Source organism: Varroa destructor, unplaced genomic scaffold, assembly GCF_002443255.2.
Source record: "Varroa destructor unplaced genomic scaffold, Vdes_3.0 BEIS01000001.1, whole genome shotgun sequence".
NCBI classification, from domain to species: domain Eukaryota; kingdom Metazoa; phylum Arthropoda; class Arachnida; order Mesostigmata; family Varroidae; genus Varroa; species Varroa destructor.
In genome coordinates this window covers 32,998,431-33,022,102 of record NW_019211454.1, presented here as the reverse complement: position 1 = coordinate 33,022,102, position 23,672 = coordinate 32,998,431, and the positions used below count along the sequence as shown (strand labels likewise).

At 40.4% G+C, this 23,672-nt stretch overlaps 1 protein-coding gene across 10 annotated transcripts in view; it reads right to left on the bottom strand.

Annotated features, from left to right (window-relative positions):
- The window catches only part of LOC111245189 (uncharacterized), an 87,236-nt gene extending 65,171 nt beyond the window's left edge, over positions 1 to 22,065 (bottom strand). The window contains exons 1-5 of one of the 10 annotated variants that reach the window (XR_015318536.1): positions 12,886 to 13,827; positions 12,363 to 12,596; positions 11,972 to 12,125; positions 9,456 to 9,822; positions 2,044 to 2,336 (exon numbers count right to left, since the gene is read on the bottom strand). Coding sequence is in view for 8 of the 10 variants with exons in the window: in XM_086976750.1 (XP_086832876.1) it covers positions 9,521 to 9,822; positions 11,972 to 12,068 (399 nt within the window). In the remaining 2 variants the exon portion in view is untranslated. Of the gene's footprint in view, positions 1 to 2,043; positions 2,337 to 9,419; positions 9,823 to 10,008; positions 10,326 to 11,971; positions 12,126 to 12,305; positions 12,325 to 12,362; positions 12,597 to 12,885 lie in introns of those variants that run through there. The other 9 variants (XR_015318537.1, XM_086976754.1, XM_086976750.1 and 6 more) reach the window with 9 other exon arrangements.
- Positions 22,066 to 23,672: the final 1,607 nt, after the last annotated feature.

The window sequence follows — 23,672 nt, the reverse complement described above, 5'->3', positions numbered from 1 at the left end:
TTTTGAAGATCAGTTACGCTTAAGCAATTTCTTTTGCAACCTATTATATTCTAGTACTTAACTGGTATGATTTCTCCCGGACACACGTGATCTGTTATCGCTTTCATAATGTCAATACCCTGTACAACATATGCTGATACTTATACAGGCACTACTTTTCGCAGGTAGAGAACGAAAACTCTGTTACGTCAACGAAGTACGCTTCGCAACAACCTAGGCCCTTACCAGCCTTTTCTAGTTACGTCGAATTAGGGAGTTTAACGGCACAAATCGTCTGATGATTTCAATGTTGTATCTTACTTGCGGACCGAGCAGCTTCGCTGTAAAATGCTCACAGACAGCTTTCGACATTACCTCCTCGCTTTTCTACGATCCGATTCAAAACCATTGTCTATATTCTTCGTCTACAAATCGCGCCGGAAACTACGTTGTATCCGAACGGTCCGCGCGAGGTAAGGATACTATGTAGTGGATGGGTCCGACGTGACTGCTCATTGAGATCTCTCGTGCAGCGCAGGTACTACAGCATTATTGAGGATGGAAATCAGGTTTGCTCAGCATAGCTTCACTGGGCTAGCAATTCATTACTCAGGATGATAACAACAAATTTGCTTTATGTCACCGCGGTCGCAGAAATATGATAACGAATACGATATCAGCATGGGTCCGCCGAGAATTTTTTTACGTAGGTACAGACTTCAGCAGGTGGGAACGGCCTGTTCTTTAAAAGGGTGTTCGATAAAATTACATCAAAATATCGGCCGAAAGTCTTGCTCACACTGATCTCCTTCATGGGTAGGGCCACTCGTTTTATTGATGGATGCCAAGTTTCTATGGCACAAAGTTTCGTTCGGTCTTTTTCCCCCAAAAATTTCTTTGGCACGATGTAAATAATTTGAATTGCAAGCGTAACTATGACCAAGTGACTTACATCATGAAGGCCAGGTACTTCAAAGGCTGGAATAAGCTACGTTCCATGACCTCACAGGTCATGCTAGTCGATATACGGTTTAGACGTATACGACTATGAATATAGAAAAGCCTTTGGAAGCTACGATGAATTTTTCTGTCAATAATTTTCAACTTACCGTGATTGCTGGTCTTGCCTGAAATCAAATTTATAGGCCAAGCATGAACTCGATTCGTAGTCGATCCTCAACGAATGTAACATGTACGGAATATTCCGAAAGCGTTCGAAAAAAGTCGTTGAGTCTTATTTAAAGAAAACCGAAATCGGTGGCGAAGTTTGTAGTTGAAAATCAAAGTTCAACACGACAAAAATGAATGGAATTAAGTTGATGAAGTTACGCTAGTGAAATCCAGTCGTTTCCAGGCCTCGTCGTGATATAGAAATGCATCGCAGAAGTTTTGCAGCGACAGTTCTATGCAACTATTGGCAAAACTCGAACCTTGCAGGATTATTCTAGCCGCACTCGGCATCGTCGATAGATTGTGATTGGAAGCCGAATGAGTCGTCCAATGCGCATTTAGTTGGCTGCTCTGTGCGTATACAATAATGCATCTGGTGTTAGCTGGACGTAGACGGAAGGCGTTTGTGTCATCATGCGTCAGGAGCTAACGAGCTGCAATTGAAAAAAGAGGCCACTCATCGCTTTCCCATCGAGACATCAAAGTCTACTTCACAAGCTCCTATTGGCTTACGGCATTTCTCGGACGATTTGTGAAAAATTTCGTTGTTAGGAGCTGGTCAACACAACTAACTGTATGCTCGACCTACGACGCTGAAAGGGTACGTCTTTATTCGTGTGTGATGAAAGCTGTTGTACCTTAGCTTTGGCCAATGCGCTCGTACTCTGCTTAGATGTTGTTTGAACAATCGATGCCTTGATTCGATATGGTTTATTACCCAGTAGTGGATATTGGGTTGATCCAATGGGTTTACTCAGCGAGGTCCTGTCTCTCGGGGTTGCGTTTACAGATAGCAGTCCGCATGGTTTGGATGGCGCTGCACTCAAACTATAAATATTGATGGAAATGATAGTAATATGTTTGATCACGATAATTCTATACGGAGATTAACTGAAAATAATGTGCTCCCACATTATTCTACAGACTGCTCTGAGGTTAATCATCTTCCCTTTGACGCAGAGCACAAGGATGTGACTTCAGACGGTTCCTGAGACCAATTTAGTAATTTACACATATTCAATTCCAGATTTCATACTGCCGTAATATGAAAAGATGAAGTCCAAATATATCCTAGGCTGAGATCTGCAGCATTTATTGGTTTTACAAAGGACGACAACAGCGATTCATGATTGAGTAACACTAATCTCTGGGGTATATGTTGATCGTTGTCGGCTATAACCATCCTCCTGAAAATAGGTCGACGGTCAGACAACAGTTTAGAGATAACAGCTTATAATGACCATAGTCTCTTTACATATAAAGCAAACAAAGTCTCTCTTTCTCTCTCTATATATATATATATATATATATATCCGTTGCTTCTCATATGGACGAATATAATAAGCGTTATCCGGAATCTTATATGTATAATACTATAAAGTTCCGGATATAGTTTTTTAGTGATTGTTTTGCAATTTCCCTTAAATTCTATAGCGTAACTGCATTATCACGCATCCGAAGCTAGCCGATTATAGTAGTTATTTTTCCTTGATCGAGTCAATTTATTACAGCGTCTTGAGAAGACAGTTATCTCATAATTGTGTACCCAGCTATTGGTTACCCCTTCGCATCTATCCCGTTTCAATTAGCCCGTCCGTTCCGCACCGACCTACGCTATCAGCTATCAATTGAATTATTGAGACCACAATGACACCCGTACATCTGTAAAACATCTAAATTCTGAACCCAAACAGGTTTTTTTTGCTTGTTTGATGATGCTCGGATGTATGTATGTATAGGACATGGAAAAGGTCATGACCTATTATAAAATAATCATCTAAGTCCTGGCAGCTTTTGTTTGGTGTGTTCTTCAACTTACTGTTCGATATATTCCATTCGTAGTAAATAACAGTAGTAAAAACAGTCGGGGACCCATTTTTTTGTCCTGCCTATCTGTCCAGAAATGTTTTCCTACCAACAAAATGTATCGTTTTAAATAGATGATGGAACTTTTCCCATATTTTATCCATAGTGAATGACGAAACTGCTGCTCGAATGTACTAGCAGATCAGCAAATTTAACGAGTTTTGCGGAATTTTCCTTCAACAATGCCTAGATATTTTTGTTCTGAAGCGTTTAAAAATATCTGAATGACAGACCATCATCAGAGAAGAATTTTCTTCACAAGAATCTAGCAAATCAGTTTTTAGAAGCTGCAGCGCACTCACTGAACAGTTAGATAGAGTTAAATTAATATATTCCTTTATCTAAGTAGCGTTCAATTGTGTATAGGAAGCTAACCTTTTATCGACACTAAATCTGTCTCAGAACATGTAGAGCAACGCTAGCGCAAGAACCGAACCTATGAGCGAAATGGCTCTTAAAGTGCGGGTAATAAAACGGTCGAAGTTTGGGCTAATAAGTTGATAATTTTAAATAAAGGCTTCAAATAAAAGCATATATTCGACCTTTTAATGCTCTTTTCTAGGTTCTTAGATGCTATAAATTCGAGAACTCCGTTCTAGATCTAACACAGCGTAATCGGACTAATAAAGATTTAGCTTCCGATGCACGCTAAAATACGCAACTACGCTATTGAAATTATAATATTAAGCTGGAACATAAATAAGCGCTCTTCTTTAATCCAGCAAAACAATCGCTTTTTCACCGAAATTTTAATTTAAAAAAAATAATTGATGATGTATTCACGGCCATTATCCACGAGCCTCACTTTCAACCTTCTACGCAGCAATTTTCAGATCTGAAAAACTTGTCTGGGTAGATTTTCAGACGTTCTTCAGTGTCAAAGGTACAAATCCTCGTTGAGTTTTCCAGTGATCGGAAAAAGAGGTAGCACATAGGCGCGGGACTTGAAGAATATCAAGATGCAAAAAAAGAACTTCCCCTCAAGCTCTCGCAGGGCAACCTTTACAATGATGCCATGTGTTTTGGTATTCTCGTAAAGAATGATAACTGTGTGGGTAGAGAGAGAGAGAGAGAGAGAGAGGAATGATATGTACGAAACATAATGCTTGTCACTATATACCATGCTAAATGTAATAATGGAGGACTTGATGCCAGCAGGATCTGCTTAGAGTGACAGACTAGAAGAGTTCGAAAAGGTCTCAAGCGTACAAATTTTATATAAGGCAGTGAATTTTCAGTGACTTTTCAAGCTTAGCACTTGACGGCTCTGCACTCTTTACTGTGCTCTCTATATACATCATTAACATTAGGATATAATGATAACATGAATATAGGCGAACTGTGCTAGAGGACACAATCGTCATGCTTTGGCGACTATTATTATATTTCAGATGTGTCGACTCAACTCTCAAAGGGACACATACAGGAAATTGTATTAAAATAAAACAGATTAGCGACTGGGTCTAACCCCCATAGAAAAATCGTCCACAAGATACAGTCAGGACTATTCAATCGCCTTTCTTTTACAGTTACCAATTTGCGGAGAATAGCTGGTTAGAAATTTAACGTACAACTTTGCAGAGTAAAGAGGACGGAGAAATTACAGGTAAACATACTTCTATTTGGAAAAGTTCCTCATATTAGAGTTCCATGCCACTCCGTGAATATTGCTTGGATAGTAATTATAGACCTTCAATTAATTATCCCTACTTTGCTGTATGTGTGAAAACCGTCTCTTTAATGAAGCCATCGGTTGGAAAACTACGAATCAGTCCAGTTCATGGAGTTTTTAGGTACACCAAGATTAATCTACATACTTAAATATATATATAAAAATCCCACAACGTTGAAGCTGGTAGTTTGCAAGAAAGAACGGCAAGTTTGATATGCACCTAAAACTTTCCGAGTTCCCAAACAATTTGATTATCGGCTCGTCGCAAAGCTTTGTCTCAATAGTTTGAACATCATAAACGATTACGTTCCGACGGCAGAACTACCTTCATGTGGGTATTCGTGCTGGGGGGGGGGTGGGGGGGTGGGGGGGGTCACTCTTACAGAGAAAGCCCTCATCACCCCTAAAAGAAACTGGGCGTCTAATTGGTGTGACAGGTGCCAGTAGGGGGTAAATTTTTCCTTTTCCTTAACGCGGACCTTTTAAGTGTCGCCGAGATAACTCCAAAGTCAGGAAAGTTATTCCAAAATATAGGTAACCTTTATATCCGACCACGACATCGTAGTTCTACGTAATCAGCCTTCTCAGTGAATCAGCTGTTCACATTAACGATGCACAACAATATAATAACAACGCACAACGATCTAACAACAACATGTCGTCTCATACTGATACACGAAGACTGGTTTTTGGTGCGGATCTGCTTGGACTTCGATATTGCTGTAACACTCATTCGAACTTTTTTGCGCCTTCGCCCTGTCCTTCGCCCCAAACCAGTGAAACGGGCTTCCGTTAGGTAAATTTAAGGTAAAGATGATAATGCGTTTTTCGCTATCGTCAATTGAATGTTTCACTCTAGATAGAGGTCATAAAGCAAAAATGTCGAAACAACAGCGTGAACATCTGCGTCCACAATGTCGGTGATGCTTGCTCAGTTCTCCTTTGTAGAATAAAGCTCTCAGCCTTTTAGCCCAACTCATACTCACGGCAGATCGATTGCTTACGTACATAAGGGATCGCTGTCGATTGGAATCAGTGGAGCTAATAAAAGTGTATTATTTACTTGATTTTATTGGTTGGTAAGTTTTTGCTTCTTTTCAACACTGAATTTTTGTATGAGCTCGACCTTTGTATGAACCTTGAGAGCGAACTATTTTCAACAAACCTGCGCATAAATAAAAGGTTTAATTTTATAACAATAATAACTTTATAATTTGAAATATTAGTATCCTCTGAAAGTGAAGAACAGTCAAAGGCCAATTACTACACGCTCAATCAAACGTCGGGATTTGAAACCCCATAATCGAATAGAAGCAAAATAGACCACCTAATATAAACTTGTATGTTCGAAAGCATCGCTTTGACACGTTTTGTAACTTAGCTGATTTGGTTTGTATTCTGTTACGTCAAATCTACGATAGCATACGAGCTGTAGTTTTAAATAGATATAATATTTAGACTACGGTACCAGTTGTAATAGGTGATCATTTTTCGCAAATATCAAGTACCCATGTATATGTCGAAACATACAGCGTTTCGGCACTCAACATGCATTCAACTTTTTCCGCACACTTATTTCCGCTTGAACCGCAGATTATTCTGATGAGAACTTGTACACACTATGGCTCGTTAGGTTTGAACGTTTGATGATTGGTGGTGAAGGAAATTCAGATTTTAGACGAAGCCTGATCGGCATCGAACCGAATTTTAAAAATTTAAGCAACGTATGACACTTGAGGCAGCACTACACGCAAAAAAAAACACTGTGTAGTTTTTCTTGTTTTATTCGAAGAACAGAATTTTAATACGCGATCCGTACAATGCATTCAAAGACGGATTCAAATGAACGACTAAGGATTCCCTCATCGTGCACAGATGTCTAACACAAGTCACCAAGCGATTTTTCATAAAAACGTTGGTCGTCCACGAGTGAGTTTATAGGCGGACGCTTTGACAAATTGTACCATCGTGTTTCGCATTTTGTGAGAAACGTAAAGAGTTTCGTCACGAAGAGAACAGACGTCAGGTGGTTGAACCTATTCGTTGACCGTTTGCAAGACGCTGCATGGAGACAAAGAAGATGAGCTCTTTCAATTGTCTATCATCTACCCATTTGCCTGTTTTCTATCAACTGGACCAACTCGTATTTGATTCGCGTTTTCTTTTTCTTAGCTAAAAACCACTTGAGGTTTGACAACCTCTTTCTGACGACCCCGCAAGTTTCTTTCCTGCGCCGTCGTATTCTACCCATTTTGTAAAGGTAGTTTTCTATTTTGTAATAAAAAAAAAAAACAAGTTTCGTTCTAAAACGTAAAAACTGGATTATCATACTAATTTCGCATGCCGCCTTAGCCATCACCGGGCCGACACGCATTGGTTAAACTTACACATCTCAACAGCTCAAAGGGTACACAAATAGTTTTTGAAGCCATTCACAACTAGTTAGTAATTATTGGGAAAAAAATTATTACTCAGAGGATGGGTTCACACTGGTTTCGTATCGTGACGAATTTACTGTTTTGTTTAGTGAACGATGAAGACTCGTCTGGATTCGAAGGTACTCAAGCTCAATACCTGATTCAATAATAACAACGACCATAACCTAACTGGTTACACTATAGGATTTTAATTTTTTTTTTTTTTTTTTTTTTTTAGTTGCCGATTTTAGTTATTGCATTATATTTTTAATGACCAGGTAGGTTTTTATTAGAATGCCACGTATCCAAATTTTGGCTCAGCGGAAGCCGAACATCTAAATATTTAATTTGTTTCGTTTATCAAGTTTCTACTAGAAACAAATATTCATAGCCAAACGTTTGAAAGTTACGTTTGATATCGTGTGACTAACAAAAAATGTTGATCCATATATTGCTACGAATTTATATAACTCTTTATTTGCAAATCCTCCGCTGGGTAAGGAGGAGCATTTGGAAAAAGGAAATCGAGTATACCTTAGGGGCAAATATACACCACCCACCTAACCGAGTTATCTTGAGAGCCTTTATTTAACATTGTAGAGGCTGTAGGCAAAACGGCGGTCGCGCTTATGGCTCGGTACGACAAAAACTCGTCATCCTAATGGTAAATGGCGACACGCCAGCAACTTTATGAAACAACATTGAATATTTTCGGCGCCAGGCAAAAGCGTTATCTGCTGTTTAGCATTCCGGCATTTTCTAACCTAATAACACCCACCGGACTGCAATGCCCTGCGCCGGACACGCACGCTACATGACTAGTAATTTTGGTGCGTACTCTATGGACTACGGGTCATAAAAAGGCCGATCCATATCGAATGAAAGGATATGAAACTATAGAACGAGTTAGATCCTTAAAAACACGCATAGCGAGATTGCGGCGAAGAATAAGCTATATATAGAAATATTAACCGATATACTGGTGATCGATTAGCGTTGTATATGGATCTATCATCATATATATCCACATATACACAGAATGGGGCATTCAAATAAGCATGAATTTTAGCGGGCTGTTTGTCGTAGCGGAAGTGAGTCTAACGGCCATTCTGGAACAAGGAAAAAGCCAAACGAAGAAATAAACCTATTGTAGCGCGACATAATGCGTGGTTTTCGAAATTTGACAAAAGATCAGCTAAAATCCAACATCTTCGCTTTAGGGATACCTCCACATGAATTAAAAACTTTCTATTTTGTTCGAAATAAGCGGTCTACGTCATCGTAAGTCTCAAGGCGACTTCCAAAAGATTCGAGGGGTGTATGCATAATGCGAATCAAAACACTTTTAGTAGGATTTAAACACAAGGGCCCGAAAACATATTATAATAGCTAAAAAAATCTTTTTTAACTCTGGATTTTTCATGCAGAGTGGAGAGTTCCGTTCTGCAACGAAGAATAGTTCTAACTAGATCATCAAACGTTTAGTTTTTTAGACTGTTTACACCTTCTTGCACCTTTCGTATTTTCCCCCTTTTAAAATTTCGAATCCTTTTAATTTTGGGCTGCTATCACCCGAAAGTCTAATTCCGTCGAAATTTTTACCGTAGGTACCGTATTTAAGGGACATATGGCCAAATGTACATCTACGAATATCGGTTAATTCACGGTTGCTTTTTAGAAGTTATTTGCGGATTAAAGAGGGATTATGTCAAAAATTCATACACGCATTTCTGCAGTGACTATATATAGATAATCATGAACGTCAAAAATTGAAGTACTAGCACATGCAAACTATGTCGTTACAACATCTGTTGTTGTTTAAATAAAACCCAAAAGACAGCTCATAACAAAAAAAATCTGTTGATTTACCTGTTGTTTCCGGTGCATATATATATTTATATACACAGGGAGAGAGAGAGAGAGAGGGAGAGAGGGGGGAGAGAGAGAGAGGGAGAGAGAGAGAGGGAGAGAGAGAGAGAATCTTATGTAATTCGTAGGGTTTATCATCATTAATGGACCAGATTGCGGACCAATTACAGAGCTAAAAAAATGTGTAGAAGCCTTAACAGTGTGTCTATTAGACAACAATGCCAGGTTAAAGCACATGTTCTAAAATCCCAAATTGTTTGAACTTTTTTTTAACGAATGAATGAATTCTTGAACGAATGAAATTAATAATTTTTTGCCATCAAACGTCTCCTTCAAGAATCCTACTTAATAGCTACCCAACATCGATTTCGGAGTCATTAACATCGTTTATTACTAACAGATTCTCTAAATGTTCCGCCCAATCTTTTACCTGGTAACACAAGGTATACATTAAAACTTGATGACACATTACGTTTTATTACCGAAGTAAATGGCAATCAAAATCAAAGGCGGTCGCGGCCTTAATTGCTGCTTTGCCTGTCATATGCTATAGGCAGTAAGTAACGGATCGAGTTGGTGCGAGATGTACAGTCACTGTCACCAAGCATATGAGGAAGTCGCTGCCGCCTCGTGAAAGGCCATCCACCTCAAGAGATGCTTTGTCTTTATTTTCGGCAAACGGCTGTGAAGAATGATGCGGAGGTTGATGGGCGAGACTTAGCTGACCAGGCTTTAGGTGCAGGTATCCCAGACTTCGATTTACAGGAAGGAAACTATAGTAGCTGAGGTTAGCAGGCGGTAGCCGAAGTCGGGGGCCTCTGCTTGCGACCCCAACTTGATCTAAAATGCCTACAGTGCCAAAAAGATGAAACGTAAAGAAGAGAAAAAAATAACCTCTAGAGCGATAATAAACCGGACATGATTAATGAGAAATAGGGTAAGAAAATAAGAAGGGTAATAGCGATAATACGTGTCGAGAAAGCTTCTAGATAATTCAGGGTCAGTACACCCATAGTAGACAGGCTATATACTTACCTTCTGATACTTTTACATCGCGAGGTTGTATGTAGCGTTACAAGAGGCACAACTGCCAGCGCTGTTTTCCCATTATCAAAACGTTTAAAAACATGGAAGATGGCAAAGGCAGTTAAGTTTAATGAAGCTGCATCTGAGAATGATCACGACACTGAAGGCGACGGAGCTGTGCTAACACAGCACAGATGAAGTCCACTCAGCTTCCCACATCCTTTTCGCCCACGAATTGCGCTCACTACCCCGTCGCTGAGTCATAATATTATCAAGTGCTACTCCCGCTCCGTTAAACAAACGACAGTTAAGGCTGTGCAGGAAGTCTGGAAATGTGCAGGAATCGACTCTTGCAACAAGGGGTATATAGGAATGTCTTCGCCGCAGAAGACGAGGACAAGAGGCACCAAGTGAATAGCGAAAACGTTACAGAAGGGACAAGCAGGTGATATAAAAGGAAGGCACTTGGCATCGTTAAAGGAGTCGTCTGCTGGTTCGCTGTTAACTGGCCGACAGACAAAGTGTCGTAATGGTAGCCGTTGTTAATAACGGTATTCTTTTTTTGCTCTGCCTTTTTATGCTACGGCCACTTGTACCCTGCGACTCAGACTGAAAAGTCTAAAAGGCTTAATGGAGTGTGTCTCTTTGTGTATTTAGCTAATCGCTCGGGATACGTGAGAGTGTACAAAATAGTTGTGTCCGAGTCCTGGCCCCAGCTGACTGCACTGCTAAACTATTTTTAATGCGTTAGGCATGTTAAGTTGAAGGGCTTTCCCGGTGGACTGCAAAACTTTCTTAGCACGTTAAGATTTGCAAGCTGACTTCGTTTGTTAAGGGCTGAAACCTAAGAAAAGCTGGGTAGCTGCAGCGGTTAGATAAGTAGAAGTAATGTAGCAAGCAAGGATACAGCACAGGCTGCTATTGAATGAACTTTAGGCAGCACTCAACGAGCCTCATGGAGTGGATCACAGTGAAACGAGAGAAACTTCTTAGAGTCTATGGCGAATTCGTCCAAAAGGCTAGGATACTCAAATAAAGTGGCTTTGGCTTCGGAAAACGACTTAGGCAAGATAACGAAAAAGTCTTTGCGCGTGTCAAGTCGTACAAGTTATACTTTTAACAAGACCGCAGCTCAGAATTGTAACTTAAATCAATAATCCTCGAGCACAGGTATCAAAGTATCAGCAATACGAGCCTTCCATCCTTTGAACTGTTTTATAAAAGAAGTAGATATCGCCAAAGGACAAGGTTTACTCTCTTGATCTTCCCTATGACCTTTTGAGAATATATACTATATGAAACTTAATAGAAGGTTATCACGAATTAAGTGGTTCAGGTAACCAAAACGAAAGAATTGGAACTGATCAGACACATGGCTTCTCAAGCCATGTGTCTGATCAATTTGGCCAAGCGTACCGCAAGTACAAGGAGGTTAGGGCAAGGAGTAGGTCAATCGATCATACATACAGCAACTGTGAAATAATCTGTCCGTTGTCCTATGAATCTTTGTGTGCACAGTAGTTCCAAACGCATGTAAGTAACGAGAGCATATAGATTTGCAAAAGGCCCATAGTCTAATTTATGGTCAGGAATGGGTAAAAAAATGTGAATTAAAAAGCTATGCTTTATAAGTGAACTTGCATGTATGGCAATCGCATAAATTCCTTTAGAAGCCAAATTGAGTTAACTGAATATATTCTAGTAACCAATAAAATGATCCTAATAAATACAGAGTAATATCTACGGATAATGTATTATTAACCAAGAGCGTAAAGAGGAGCCACCACTGCGTAAAACAAAAGGAAAAGGTTACAAAAACGTTGTACTACCTGGAGTAAAGCGCCGGAACGGCTTTAAGCAAAAATATCCATAAAGCGTTAAAACTGCATGTGTGCTTAGCTTCCCGTATAAAAACAAACAAGACGTAGTTGCTCTCATCTGAAATGAGTAAATTACACTGAGGTGGGCTTACCTTGAAGAAACGATGAACCACCGCATGGTATGGAGCTCGACGTTCCATTGGTGTTTCTTATTCTACCTTTACTTCCTGCACTCCTCGAAAGAGCCATGTCACCAGCCCCTCTTTGCAACGGCTGTCGACTTTCGCCAAAAAGCTTCTAGAGACGCTGCAAAAAACAGCAATAATAGTAGCACAAGTGCGAAAACTGTCATACCTATGATTTGGCTGAACGGTTAAATCAGTAACAGAATAAGTCGGCTACGGCTGGCGAAGTATAGCCTTTTTGAGAGGCGCCAAATTATACAGTCCGAAGATACTGTGAAACACAATTGCTTCGTTCTATTACATGCTTGTAGTCATGAGTTGTATTAGTGAATCGGGCAGCGAGGCGGATACAGCGTACCTATCACTATGCCGCTGGTGGCGCCTGCATAAAATTTTTATTAAGCCCGCCTTGTCCCGGCCGACCCGATTAGCACAGGTCTTTGAGCTGCAAAATATACATACACGAGCGGGGCTGCTTATCGTATGGACGGTTTACCATCTAGCGATCAGCTAGCAGAACAGAGCCGCTAGCAAACGGGCGAACCCTTGTTCCATACAAGGGCTACGGCCACGGCAATGGCGGATGTCCGATCTGAAAGTTCTTAAATAATTAGTGCAAAATTTCAGGAATCTCGAGGTAAAGCAGATGCTATAGATAGAATGCACAGACTGCGCGTGGTGAGGCCAGAGACGAGCACTAGACACGCGGGCAGATCGGCGATGCGGAGCCTTCAGATTATATTAGAGACGGCCTGTCCCTCAGAATAGTGAACAGGCCAACATCTATTTTGCCACCAGTGCATGTCCTAGATTTAGCTCAGTAGTAATATCAAGTGGGGTAGGTCTGCTCTGGGTGTATATAAAACACTTGATATACTTACATTTCCTTAACCGACTACTCGCTCAGCTGCCTGCCAAACACACAGCACATCATTACATAATATTCGTAGTTATTTAGCTGTTAGTCATGCCCAACGGTGTCCAGGTTTCCCGATGGAGCCAATAACAATCAGTCTTTGATTAGAAGTGGCCTCCGGACATACGAAGCGCAGGCAATGGGCATTCGCAGCGCCCAGTTTCCCAGCACCCAGGTAAACGCGATGATAACGAGGCCTTCATCGCTGCTGACGTAGCCACTGTTGACCGATGATGGTTGCAGTGTAGATGAGAGTTCATCTGAACGTAAAGCTGTGCAGACGCGTACCACTAGTGATGCTGTGCATTACGACTTGCGTGCTTAGTATCGTTGACCATCTCGAGGATTGGTCGATCAGAGTCCGGGTTGCCAATTCCCGGATTGTGGACAACGCTATAGAGATCAGCAGTGCACTGTACACCTCCTGCGAATGGGGGTCTAGCAGTGAGGTTATAGTCAGGGCAGTTGGCGACGATAATTACAAGAATGAATATTATTTAAAGACAAGGGACTAACCATATAGTACAGAAAGCAGCAGCGGTAACGGTCGCGACATGTGAAAATTATCGTAGCCGGAAGAAGGCAGTTGCAATAAGCGAACGTATTAGCAGCGAGGGCGGACATGGTAACTAGGCGTGAGGGCTAGTGGACGGTGGTTCGCTCTTTACTGACATAATCTATGCTCTCCCTGTGCACTTACGACGACAGATAGCTATACAATGGCCAGAGCTCGATGCCCCTCTCTTTCGCCTCTGGCTAAATCTCATATAGCTATAAACGTGTTGTTCAAATGAAAATCAAGCCTATCTAGTACGATCAAAGGGCGATGACCCCCTACAGAATCGGGGCCGAAACGCTACATTTATACTAGCCTTGACATTATCTATGTTCACAAGATCCGCATTAAATGAAACTGGAAGATCATGCAGAAACAGGAAGTTTGTACAACGTATTTATCTCAAAGATGATTTATGATAACCCGTACATGAATATATGATATGTGGGATTATAATTGTCGCCTCCGGTGTGTAAAATATATTAATTTTAGCACATATATGCGGAGTGAGGTGCCAGAATCTGGACCTTTTCTTACGAGTACTTTCAAAGATCTTATCTAAATAAACGAAGATGTGTCCATAAGGTTTTTGCTTGGACTAAAAGTGACGTCCCTAACGGTTACAATCATTAAGTATAATTACTAAAATTCGCGGCGATTCCTCTTTGAACTAAAGACCTGGCTTACTCGCTAGATAGTTCCAAAGTTGCCCCTCTTTAATTCGAAAATAATGTTTCAGTAGTGATCGCGTGCCAACCGATATCGCAGTTAAGCTCGTTAAAGCGCTTCTAAAATAGGCTACATACGAAAAACTGCAGCGGAATTATACGTTAGGGTGGCAGTAGGCCAAAAATCTTAAAAATTTAGGGGGCCTAAAACGACTATTACATGCGGAAGGTGCAAGAGGACATAGGAAGTCTCAAAAGGGTTAACCGCTGGAACTTACCTGAGCAACGCAATAGGCAGTTGATGTTCACTTTTCTGAAACAACCGTCGATTTCTCAATAAAGAAATCCAGGTGTATTAAAAATGTTTTTTTGAAGATTTTTTAAAACTTCAGTTCTATTAAGGATTTTCTGGTGTGCCTGATGGAAATTTTATTCTTATTTTTTTACAAGCTATATAAAAGCTGCTAATAATGTAAACCGTCGACTTTCGGCAAAAAAAAAAATTACGATTTCGATGAGGATTTGTCCTGCGTGAAAACACTGTATAGTAACTGATATTAGCTCAGCTAGTCGTGTGGTTAACGATGTAGCACTCTTCGCTATGACGAGTTTGGCCTTTCAGTCTAGAAATAATTGGTTTTTCTGTATTATAAAGAGGAGTGATGGAAGACATTCCCGCCACGATGAAAGGTTCGCGTCAAGTTCTGCTTAAAGTTTAATGGCTCGTTCTGTGCATATCATTTTGCTACATCGCATGTAATTGAACGGCTTCTCTGCACGCTTGTTCCCTCGTTAATATTCTTCTCTGGCAAAAACTCCGTGATAGCTAGGTGGTTTGCTTGAGTTTATAACAAGGTATGACTCTTTGTATTATATATATATATATATATATATATATATATATATATATATGTATATATGTTAAATATGAAGGCAACTCTGCGGCATTTTAAGACGATCAAACAATGCTAATTGGTTGGCAGGTAGGCACACCAGGGAGGGCCTTGGTAGAGTTTTGAGCTGCGCTTAGTATAGAAACACAACGAGGCAGTAACGCACTTTTTGAACAATGCAGGTATCAGAACATTTCAACATGAAGCTATTTTGAGGCGCGCGTCATTCGTTCAAATTCTGGTCTCGAAGAGGGGTCTAGATGCCATCTCACCGGGCAGCTTTAGCATTTTCCGCGTTTGCCTCGAACGTAGCGGCAAAAATGGGCCTTTGAGGTTTCAGAATGGTCAGTGGGGCCCTTTTAGGCGTCAGCCGGTCAAAGGGCAAAGCCGGCATGCAAATAGGAGAAGGTCTAGCGCGGCTTATGGTATCCTGTTCATGCTATGCCGTAAAGCTCTCAAGGTTGATACCAGCTGCACGATTCGGTTGAACCTAAAAGAACATTTTGGAAAATAGCCAGCCACTATACGCGGAATAGTGTTAACCCTGAGGTCTTCTAGTGCCGCTACCTTTCTTGCCGCCATTGTTGGCAGCATGCGTAATTGCTTACTTCTTTGTGGTCTATCCATTTCCAGTACCCATGTTAGCTTTGAAGGGAGAGGAGAAGGAATTATCGAACGGCGCCGAATGCATGGCGTGTCGCATCGTAAGAAGCGAAATGCGGCTAGCGGCTAGCGGCTAGCGGCTGCTTAATTAAACCCCTTAGTAAATGTCGAGCTGAGGCAAAGTAACTTCTTCGTCAGCTCGACACCCATGACTAGAAAAAAGCCCATAGGCCTGCTCGTTCCAGTGTGGCAACAGTGTAGATAAACTCAAAACTAGATTAATCCTAAGCGCTTTCAAAAAGTTATTTTACAGTATTGCTTGAAATAACACTTACAGGGATAGTTAACATATCTATTTTGTTTTATGGGATACAATCTAGATTGTCACGCTGTGGCGAAAACTCACATATCAGTATTTTCGCTATCAGTTATCAAACGGGTTCTAAGTACATTCAATTTGTATTTGCTGGTAAGATTTCGCGTTTTGCCTTTGTGCATGAGATGAAAAAAGCCCTTATGCTATTTGAGCGTGCACCTAATTTTTACCGCGGGTTAGTGCGTCGATTAACAATAGCTCTTATGTGGAGGTTACCAAGCAAGCGTTCGTTTAAGTGGTCTGGTTACATAAGTGGACGAAAATCTCCCATTAAATGAAAGAATCCGTGTCGGTGAAACAATAGCATAAAGCTAGATGCGTTTTGCTGCGGATCCCAAAGTCCACTTTCTGTCAGACGAGTTTCTAGCCAGTCATCAGGACAATAGGGGGTTGTTCCATGTTTGTGCATTAGCAATTACTTTCCGATACAATATAAATTTTGTATTGATAAGCACACTAAAGCAAACTACTAATGCATGCAAATAATGTTCCTTTTCGTTCCGTATCGTACCATCTGTGTACAACCTAAGTGTCCGATTGGTCATGTCTAGATGTGCAGGACGTTAGCAAGAATTTGTTACGTAAAATTCGCGTTAACTCCGTAATGCTCGGTATTCGAATGAAGGTCGCCTCTGCGCGAACGCTAAAAACGAATTAGTAATAAAGCGGACCTCTGAATAAAGCAACGTTGCGATTCCGGACACGTAAGTGATCCTTGCTAACAGATATGAATCAGACAACCTATTCTATGTGGATGAGGAAAAGTGACGGTACCTTTGAAGAGTAGCTTTTTTTCGAAATCAACAACTGCGTAAGCTGCCAAAACCAACCATAATCTACATATTTGTACGGTTTATTTCAGGCACTCGTTTACAAACTATGCGCAGCGTACGCTTCTGCACTGTTTAGAGTCTGATTGTCATCAGGTCGAGGTGCCTGGTACGTGCTTTTACAGCCGTTCGACGTTCAGTGTCTCTTGGCCAATCGAGTATGTATCGATTACGTAAAATGAAGGCGTTACACTAATTTGCAACGAATAGCGTATGCTCTATCCGCCTTGTAATGTTTTTGTTTATATGTATTGGAATTACATTTGCGGCTTGACGTCCACAAATGTGCGTATCAACTAGTCATGATTGAAGTTCTATTATACGTTGACGGAACAAATTGGAAGAAATCAACAAGCAAAGTTTCTTTCGAACTCATCTCTGAGTCACTAAAACTCGGATGAAGTTCGATAAGAGGAGATCAGCGGAGGATAACCTTAAACTAATGTTCTAAAACTGAGAATTCTAGCTATTTCTCAGCTGGGACACACAGCGTTGCACGGAACCGCAAAAATGAAGTACAATGTTTCAACGCAAATCCCGTTATCTATAGCTACCGAAGTGTGTACCACCTAAATATCGATTGAGCCCGGCAAAGTTTGTAGACCTATGTAATCTTCCAGTATATACAAATATCATGAAGTTTCTTCTATTCAATAAAACAATTTGAAAAGATACCCTCATAGTGCCCATCTTTCACCAGTATCACCGTCGTCAATAGCATACATATTTTCTATGACGTATCGTTTAATATCGCTATATTGTAGAGAAAGGTTGCACAGATCGTGTGAACGGATACCTGAGACGTCCTTTGTATCTGGTGATTTCCTTTAGCCATCTTATATGTGGCTTCCTCTGACTAAACCGAGAGGGTCATTCCAAACACATAGCTAAATGAAAATACTCAAGCGACTGAAAATCATAATGACGGTAATCAAGCCGCTCAGACCTGTAATTCGTTGTTTCGGAGGGTATCCGATTTTTGGCCCGGGCTGAAAAACATGGAGCACACGTTTATTGGGTTGTAAATTTGGGCGGGAGAGGACCATAAAGGGAATATGCGCTTAACTTATGCAGCCGTAAAACGGTTGTATATGCAAACGACGGCCGCCCGGAGTCGGCAGCCAAATCACCGGGTGCCATCCATCACATGCGTCTACCCAATCGGTCTCCCCTTCATCTCGGAAGACTGAGCAATGCGGAAATAACGCTGGAACGAAATTGCTATGACCACTGTCTGCCACCAACAACGTACAAAAAAGGTTCGTGTTCGTTGACATCGGGAAAGATGTCTCGATTGACGACCAGCCAGCGAGCCAGTCGGCCAAAGGCGAAATACTTGAAATTAGCCGGCTTGGGAGCCAAAGCTCCACTCGTTTCTTTCCGTAGCAATGACACACTCGTACGAAAAGTATTCGCACTACCGTTTGTGGTGCAACAGGTGTTCCCTGCACGACGGCGAAGGTTCTATAGATCCTAGCGACGACCTTGTAACAGAGAAGGGATGATAAAGGCGAGCGCGAAAAAGAACAATGACCTAGCAACGCTTGACAACAGTAGACGAAAAATATATAGCTTCTGTCTAGCTTCCTTCCATCTTTCTTGCAACGGCCTTTTCTTCGTTTTGAAACTTCGTTCACACCTAACGTTTTCATTGGACCGCGAATATAGCGCGCATAAGGACGAACTCGCAATTCGAAGCCGATTGCTTGTGCAATTACTGAGGGATCGCCATACGCGACCTCAGATGTTGGTCATAATGCAAAACAATGTAAAGCGGTGCATACTTTTCAATTAGTGATAATACTACTAATACTCACCGATTCGAAAGGGATGATGAGAATCTTCATTTTCTAACATACAAAATATTAGCTATCTTGAAAAAAGAACAACGCCAAAAAAAACAACGCGCATCAACCAATGTAGCCGCTATTTGTTCCAAATAATATCTGAGCCTTCAATTAGAAGGTGCCTGCTCGCATAGAGAGACGTCCTTCAATGCCAAAGTTGATTCATCAACATCGGCCTGCTTTAGTTCATTTTAAAATAACTCCTGCAGTATTTTAAAAAAGGCCCGCAGTGCCTGGAGCGAATTTCAAACGTCTACGTACGTAATTCACTATCAATCTCCCCCGTCCGCTGGTATCTTATTAATATGCATACTATGCCGAAAGATTATGCTCGGAACACGTAACGTATTAAGTGGAAATTTTTTCTAAGCGGTACCTTGATTTATTTAGACATTTTGCCCAAGGCAACGAATTTTTATACGATACAACAAATGATACGTAACACTCAACAAAGGTCTTTATAAATGTAATGTTTACGTTTACTTACAATGCGTGTTCGTCAAGATAGACGGTTTAAAGTTAAGACCCTTACAATTGTTGCAATCAGTAGTCGATTTGGGTTCTGCTCAAAAAGGATTATTCCGGTCTGACACAGTTAAGACTTGTCATCAAAATACAGTAAAATGAATGTATTTCAATGGAAATTAAGGAAGCTACTTGGCATATGTGGTATAAAAGGGCGTAGGATTGAATATCGCATAAGCAATCGCAGCGAAAAGAACTTCCGTGTACATGCTTATTTCAGTCCTTTTTGCCCTTATGGTCATAGTGATGGTAAGCTCACTATACGTCATTTACTACCATAAAAATTCTCAAATTTGTCTGTCAGATTCAAATGTACTTCTTACCAATTACTGTCATTATTAAACGGGTGTTTATTACGATATAGAAGATACATTCTGTTTAAACCGGCTGTCTGAAGATATTAATTCAACTGAATCGCTCTACACAGATTGGAAGGCATAACCCTCACTCAGAAATCTATTTAATAAAGAGCCAAGCGAAATGGGCCTTAATATAGCTTGGGCAGACGAAAGCGGACCCATTTTAGATATCTCGAGGATGTTAATTCTAAGCTAGAGCGCCTAGAGACAGCTGTGATGTCATAAAGGAATGTGAATGCCTTTTCGGGTTTAGGATGTCGGCTTATAATATGCTTATAATTCTGCAATGCACCTGAAGATAAGCTTCAGGTCGACGTTGACGCCTTAGCCGTGAGAAACGATAAGATTTTATGATAGAAAAGTTCACTTTATTGCCTTGCTCAATGTGAAGTTCCATGTTATAAAGCAATTTTCTAAACGAAGCAGAACAACGTCAACTAGTTGTGGTGTAGATATGCGCCGTTAACGAGACAAAAATACAATTATTTACATGTAAAAAGGATAGACTTGCTTACCATGACTTGAGGGGATATAGTTCGATTATTTGGTCCAAACTTTAAATGTAAGTTTCACCTTTTCCGGTTGGCCCAGAGCGCAAACACTCACTTCTTGGGTGAGGCGATAGGATTATTCACGCCTTCAATCATTTTTCATACAGACGCAACACGTATGTTCGGATAACGTCAGTGGACCCTACAACCGAATATAAAGTACTTCTATAGGGCCAACATGGTCGTGAAGTCGACTAAACAAGCGATGTTGCCCCATATCACGGCTATAGTATCCTCAAGTACATCGTCCTATTTACGTTGCTTCTTAGCACACTAGCAGTCAACCACTTGTTAAAGGATTTCAGATGCGGATCGGCATATTTTTTTTATTTGATATTTATTAATTGAGCAGTATCAGATTCGTTATGGAGGCCAACTGTCTTGGAAAGCCTCAAGAGGTGTGGGAAAAATAATTACTAACATCGTTCTCGATCTATCCCCGAAATCGATTCATTCAACAGATCAATTATATAAGCTTCGAACTCTTAAATCTCGCGTCTTTCATAATAGCAAATAGTGATCATCTCTATTCTAGTCAATTTCCTGGTTAAGGTCAACTCAACACAAAAAAAAGGCCTCAAAAAACATAGCTTTGCTCGTGAATCCTTTCTAAAACAAATATTTATGGAACTAAGTTTCCAATTCCTCATAGAGCGTCGACATACCGGACAGCAGTTAGACAGCTCACAGTATTAAATTTATAATCCTTTTGAAAAAAACGATGATGATCCGTTAGGGAAAAAATGGCTGGGAATTAGTGACAATGTCCTATGCAAGGCTGGCCGTATTTTGCTGTGAGTAGAATTACGCTAGTGGGCTAGATATGGTCAATTCAGAAAACTGCATAAATGTTCAGAAATTCAGAAGCAATGCTCTGCTAACGAAACGATCGGTTAGTACTTGAGCGGAGATTGCGAAAACGAACACAATGGAAAAAAAAACAATACGCACCACCGGAAGCTGAATATACAAGCTACGTCAGTCTCCCTTTTAATTCGAAAGTGGGCTCCCAAAATGAATGTCTGGCAAATATATCAGCTCCTTATCGTCTCCTAATTATGTCCGATATTTTTCTCAGGTTGTTTACAAAAGAAGGTGGTTATCGAGCCATGTATGAGAACAGTTTGGTAGTTTGAATGCATTGAATGTCAGTCGTGTAGACCCAGATTTTGAAAATTACACGGACAGAGAGGAAGCTCTGCGGCTTTAGCGGCACTCAGTCAGTTTTTTCACGAAATGGGAATTACTGATGAGGACGGAAGCCTCGTCCTAAATTCCAACTGCAAAACGCGATAATAAGTCTACACTCGAATTTCTGTACAGAAAATAGTAAGTTTCAATGGTGTTTTTCGATAGAATATATTCTGGGGTTCCGTTTCGGCTCCACAGCTTACCTAGAAATCGACGCACAAACCGATAAATGCACATTGGATATGGTTATTTTTTGCCCAGATGTTTGCTTTCAATACCAGACGGGGTTACGGGCACCATGCTAGGCCCGGGACCACTCCCTGCTCCAGCTACCTCAAGCTTTGATTATCTAAACCTATATAGAGACCATCCTATTCGTTTCTGAGTTATTTCAGAAACTATTTCAATAGAGAATCATTGATTAAATACCGGAATAACATAGGAAAGCTTAATAAATTCAAGTAAAACAAAAGAAAACTGCTGCGATGTATAACAGCACTGGAAAACATCAATCCGTCACATTTACCTGATAAACTTGTGGACATACCAGTCTCCATTGTTACTGAAAAAATTTAACTTCTGCGAACTTACGCTGAGGCATAGGACTACGCAGCTGTTTTGTTAAACGTTTTACTATACTACGACAATGTTTCAGATACACAACGTTGTAAACAGTATGGTAAAGCAGATTCAATAGAATTGTCTGTTTTTAAATGAAATTTTTTTTGCGGCCCATTAACGATAAGTAATTTCTTACGTATTAAATTGTACCTATAATTGTGAAGTGTTAAAATTCGTTATTAAAAATCAAATTTTTTTTATTCTGGAAAATACGATGATATTTGCTAAACTGAATCGTTTGAATAAGCGGCTAATTAATTAGTAAAAAGTACGCGGACGTTATTTACAAAAATCCTCGTGAAGCGGAACGTTCATTATCCATCCGCATAATATTTAATTCATGTTTCATCATTTGCTGGGGTTTCATCACACCGCCATGTTGGCGACGTCTGGGACAAAATATGACAACTATATTTTCTAATCCGTTAGTTTCGTAAACCCAGCCCATCAATTGACATCGGTAATCCAGCCAGAAAACAAATAATTTTATCCATGTCCTTCTCACATCGATTTACAGAAGGAACGATCTGGCATTTCTTTGTTTTGCACAACAAATTCACCATCAGTGCGTGTATCACCAATGAGCACCGTTCTCATTCTTACTCTCTTCCTCTTTCACTCGTATATATGTTTTACGTTACATTTCTACCCTATGTACCCTGATGTAACCAGGCACCAATGTACTGAATACACAACGACATTGTTATTTAGCATAAAGTGATCAAACATACCCTTTGTTTTGGTTATTACTAATATAAACGTTGGAGGTTTTCAAGGCGCGACATACGTAACCAGACAAACGTAACTATAGCAACAACGCCGGCGACTTGGAATCGTGATTTGATCAATTCAAATCCTGTAAGGCATATACAAGCTGATGCGGTGTTGCACTTGTAGGTTCGGTATTCAATATGCTACTGTTAATAAAAGCGGGGTGAATGTTGCAGTTTTTATCTTTTCCTCCTAGGAAAGGAAGTTTTCCTCCTATGAGTTATTTATTCAATAGAACGCCAATGGGATAGGTGCTCACAGATGCCGAAGAAAAGTTAGAGAGGACGCTTAAAACTATAAAAAGGTTAGAGGAACGTCATAGACGTGTAAAGCATATATGAATGGACCACAGATTAGCGTATTAGTATACAGTAACGTACACCGAATATACGCATACCTTATACTTTCAGCGAATGATGTACTACTAGCAGACAGAATTTTATATTTACACGAAGTGTTTGGCTACCTATCAGTTTAGGTGGATTGGGGGATCATCAGAGAACAACGAGCTTATGCGTAGAGCTATTATTTAGCGCTTAAGATTAACGCCTCGTGAATAGATTATTGTTTTTTGGAAGTACTGTTAAAGTTCATGGAAAACTATCGAGCAAGCAGACCTTCAGCTACTTGATTACTGCTGCAATCAAGTTACAGGATTCAAGGCTGCGGAGATAATGACTTAATCTCAACACTTCAAACAGAAAAACAAGCAACTAGGACCGCGGAGGCTTCCTGAACATGAGGATGCCGTCCTCAAGACTTGCTTTTGCCAGCTCATGATATCTGTAGAGTGCACCATATACGTTTTTATCAGTTCGCTTAAGTTTTGTCTTAGTTAAGTCGTGAACAGTCCTTTTCATCGTCTTGAGCCGACAGAGAGCACATTATTCCCGCTTCGTTCCGTTTGTAATCGTAGATAGCCATTTCACTTAATACAAATATGTGCAAAATTTCTCCTGCT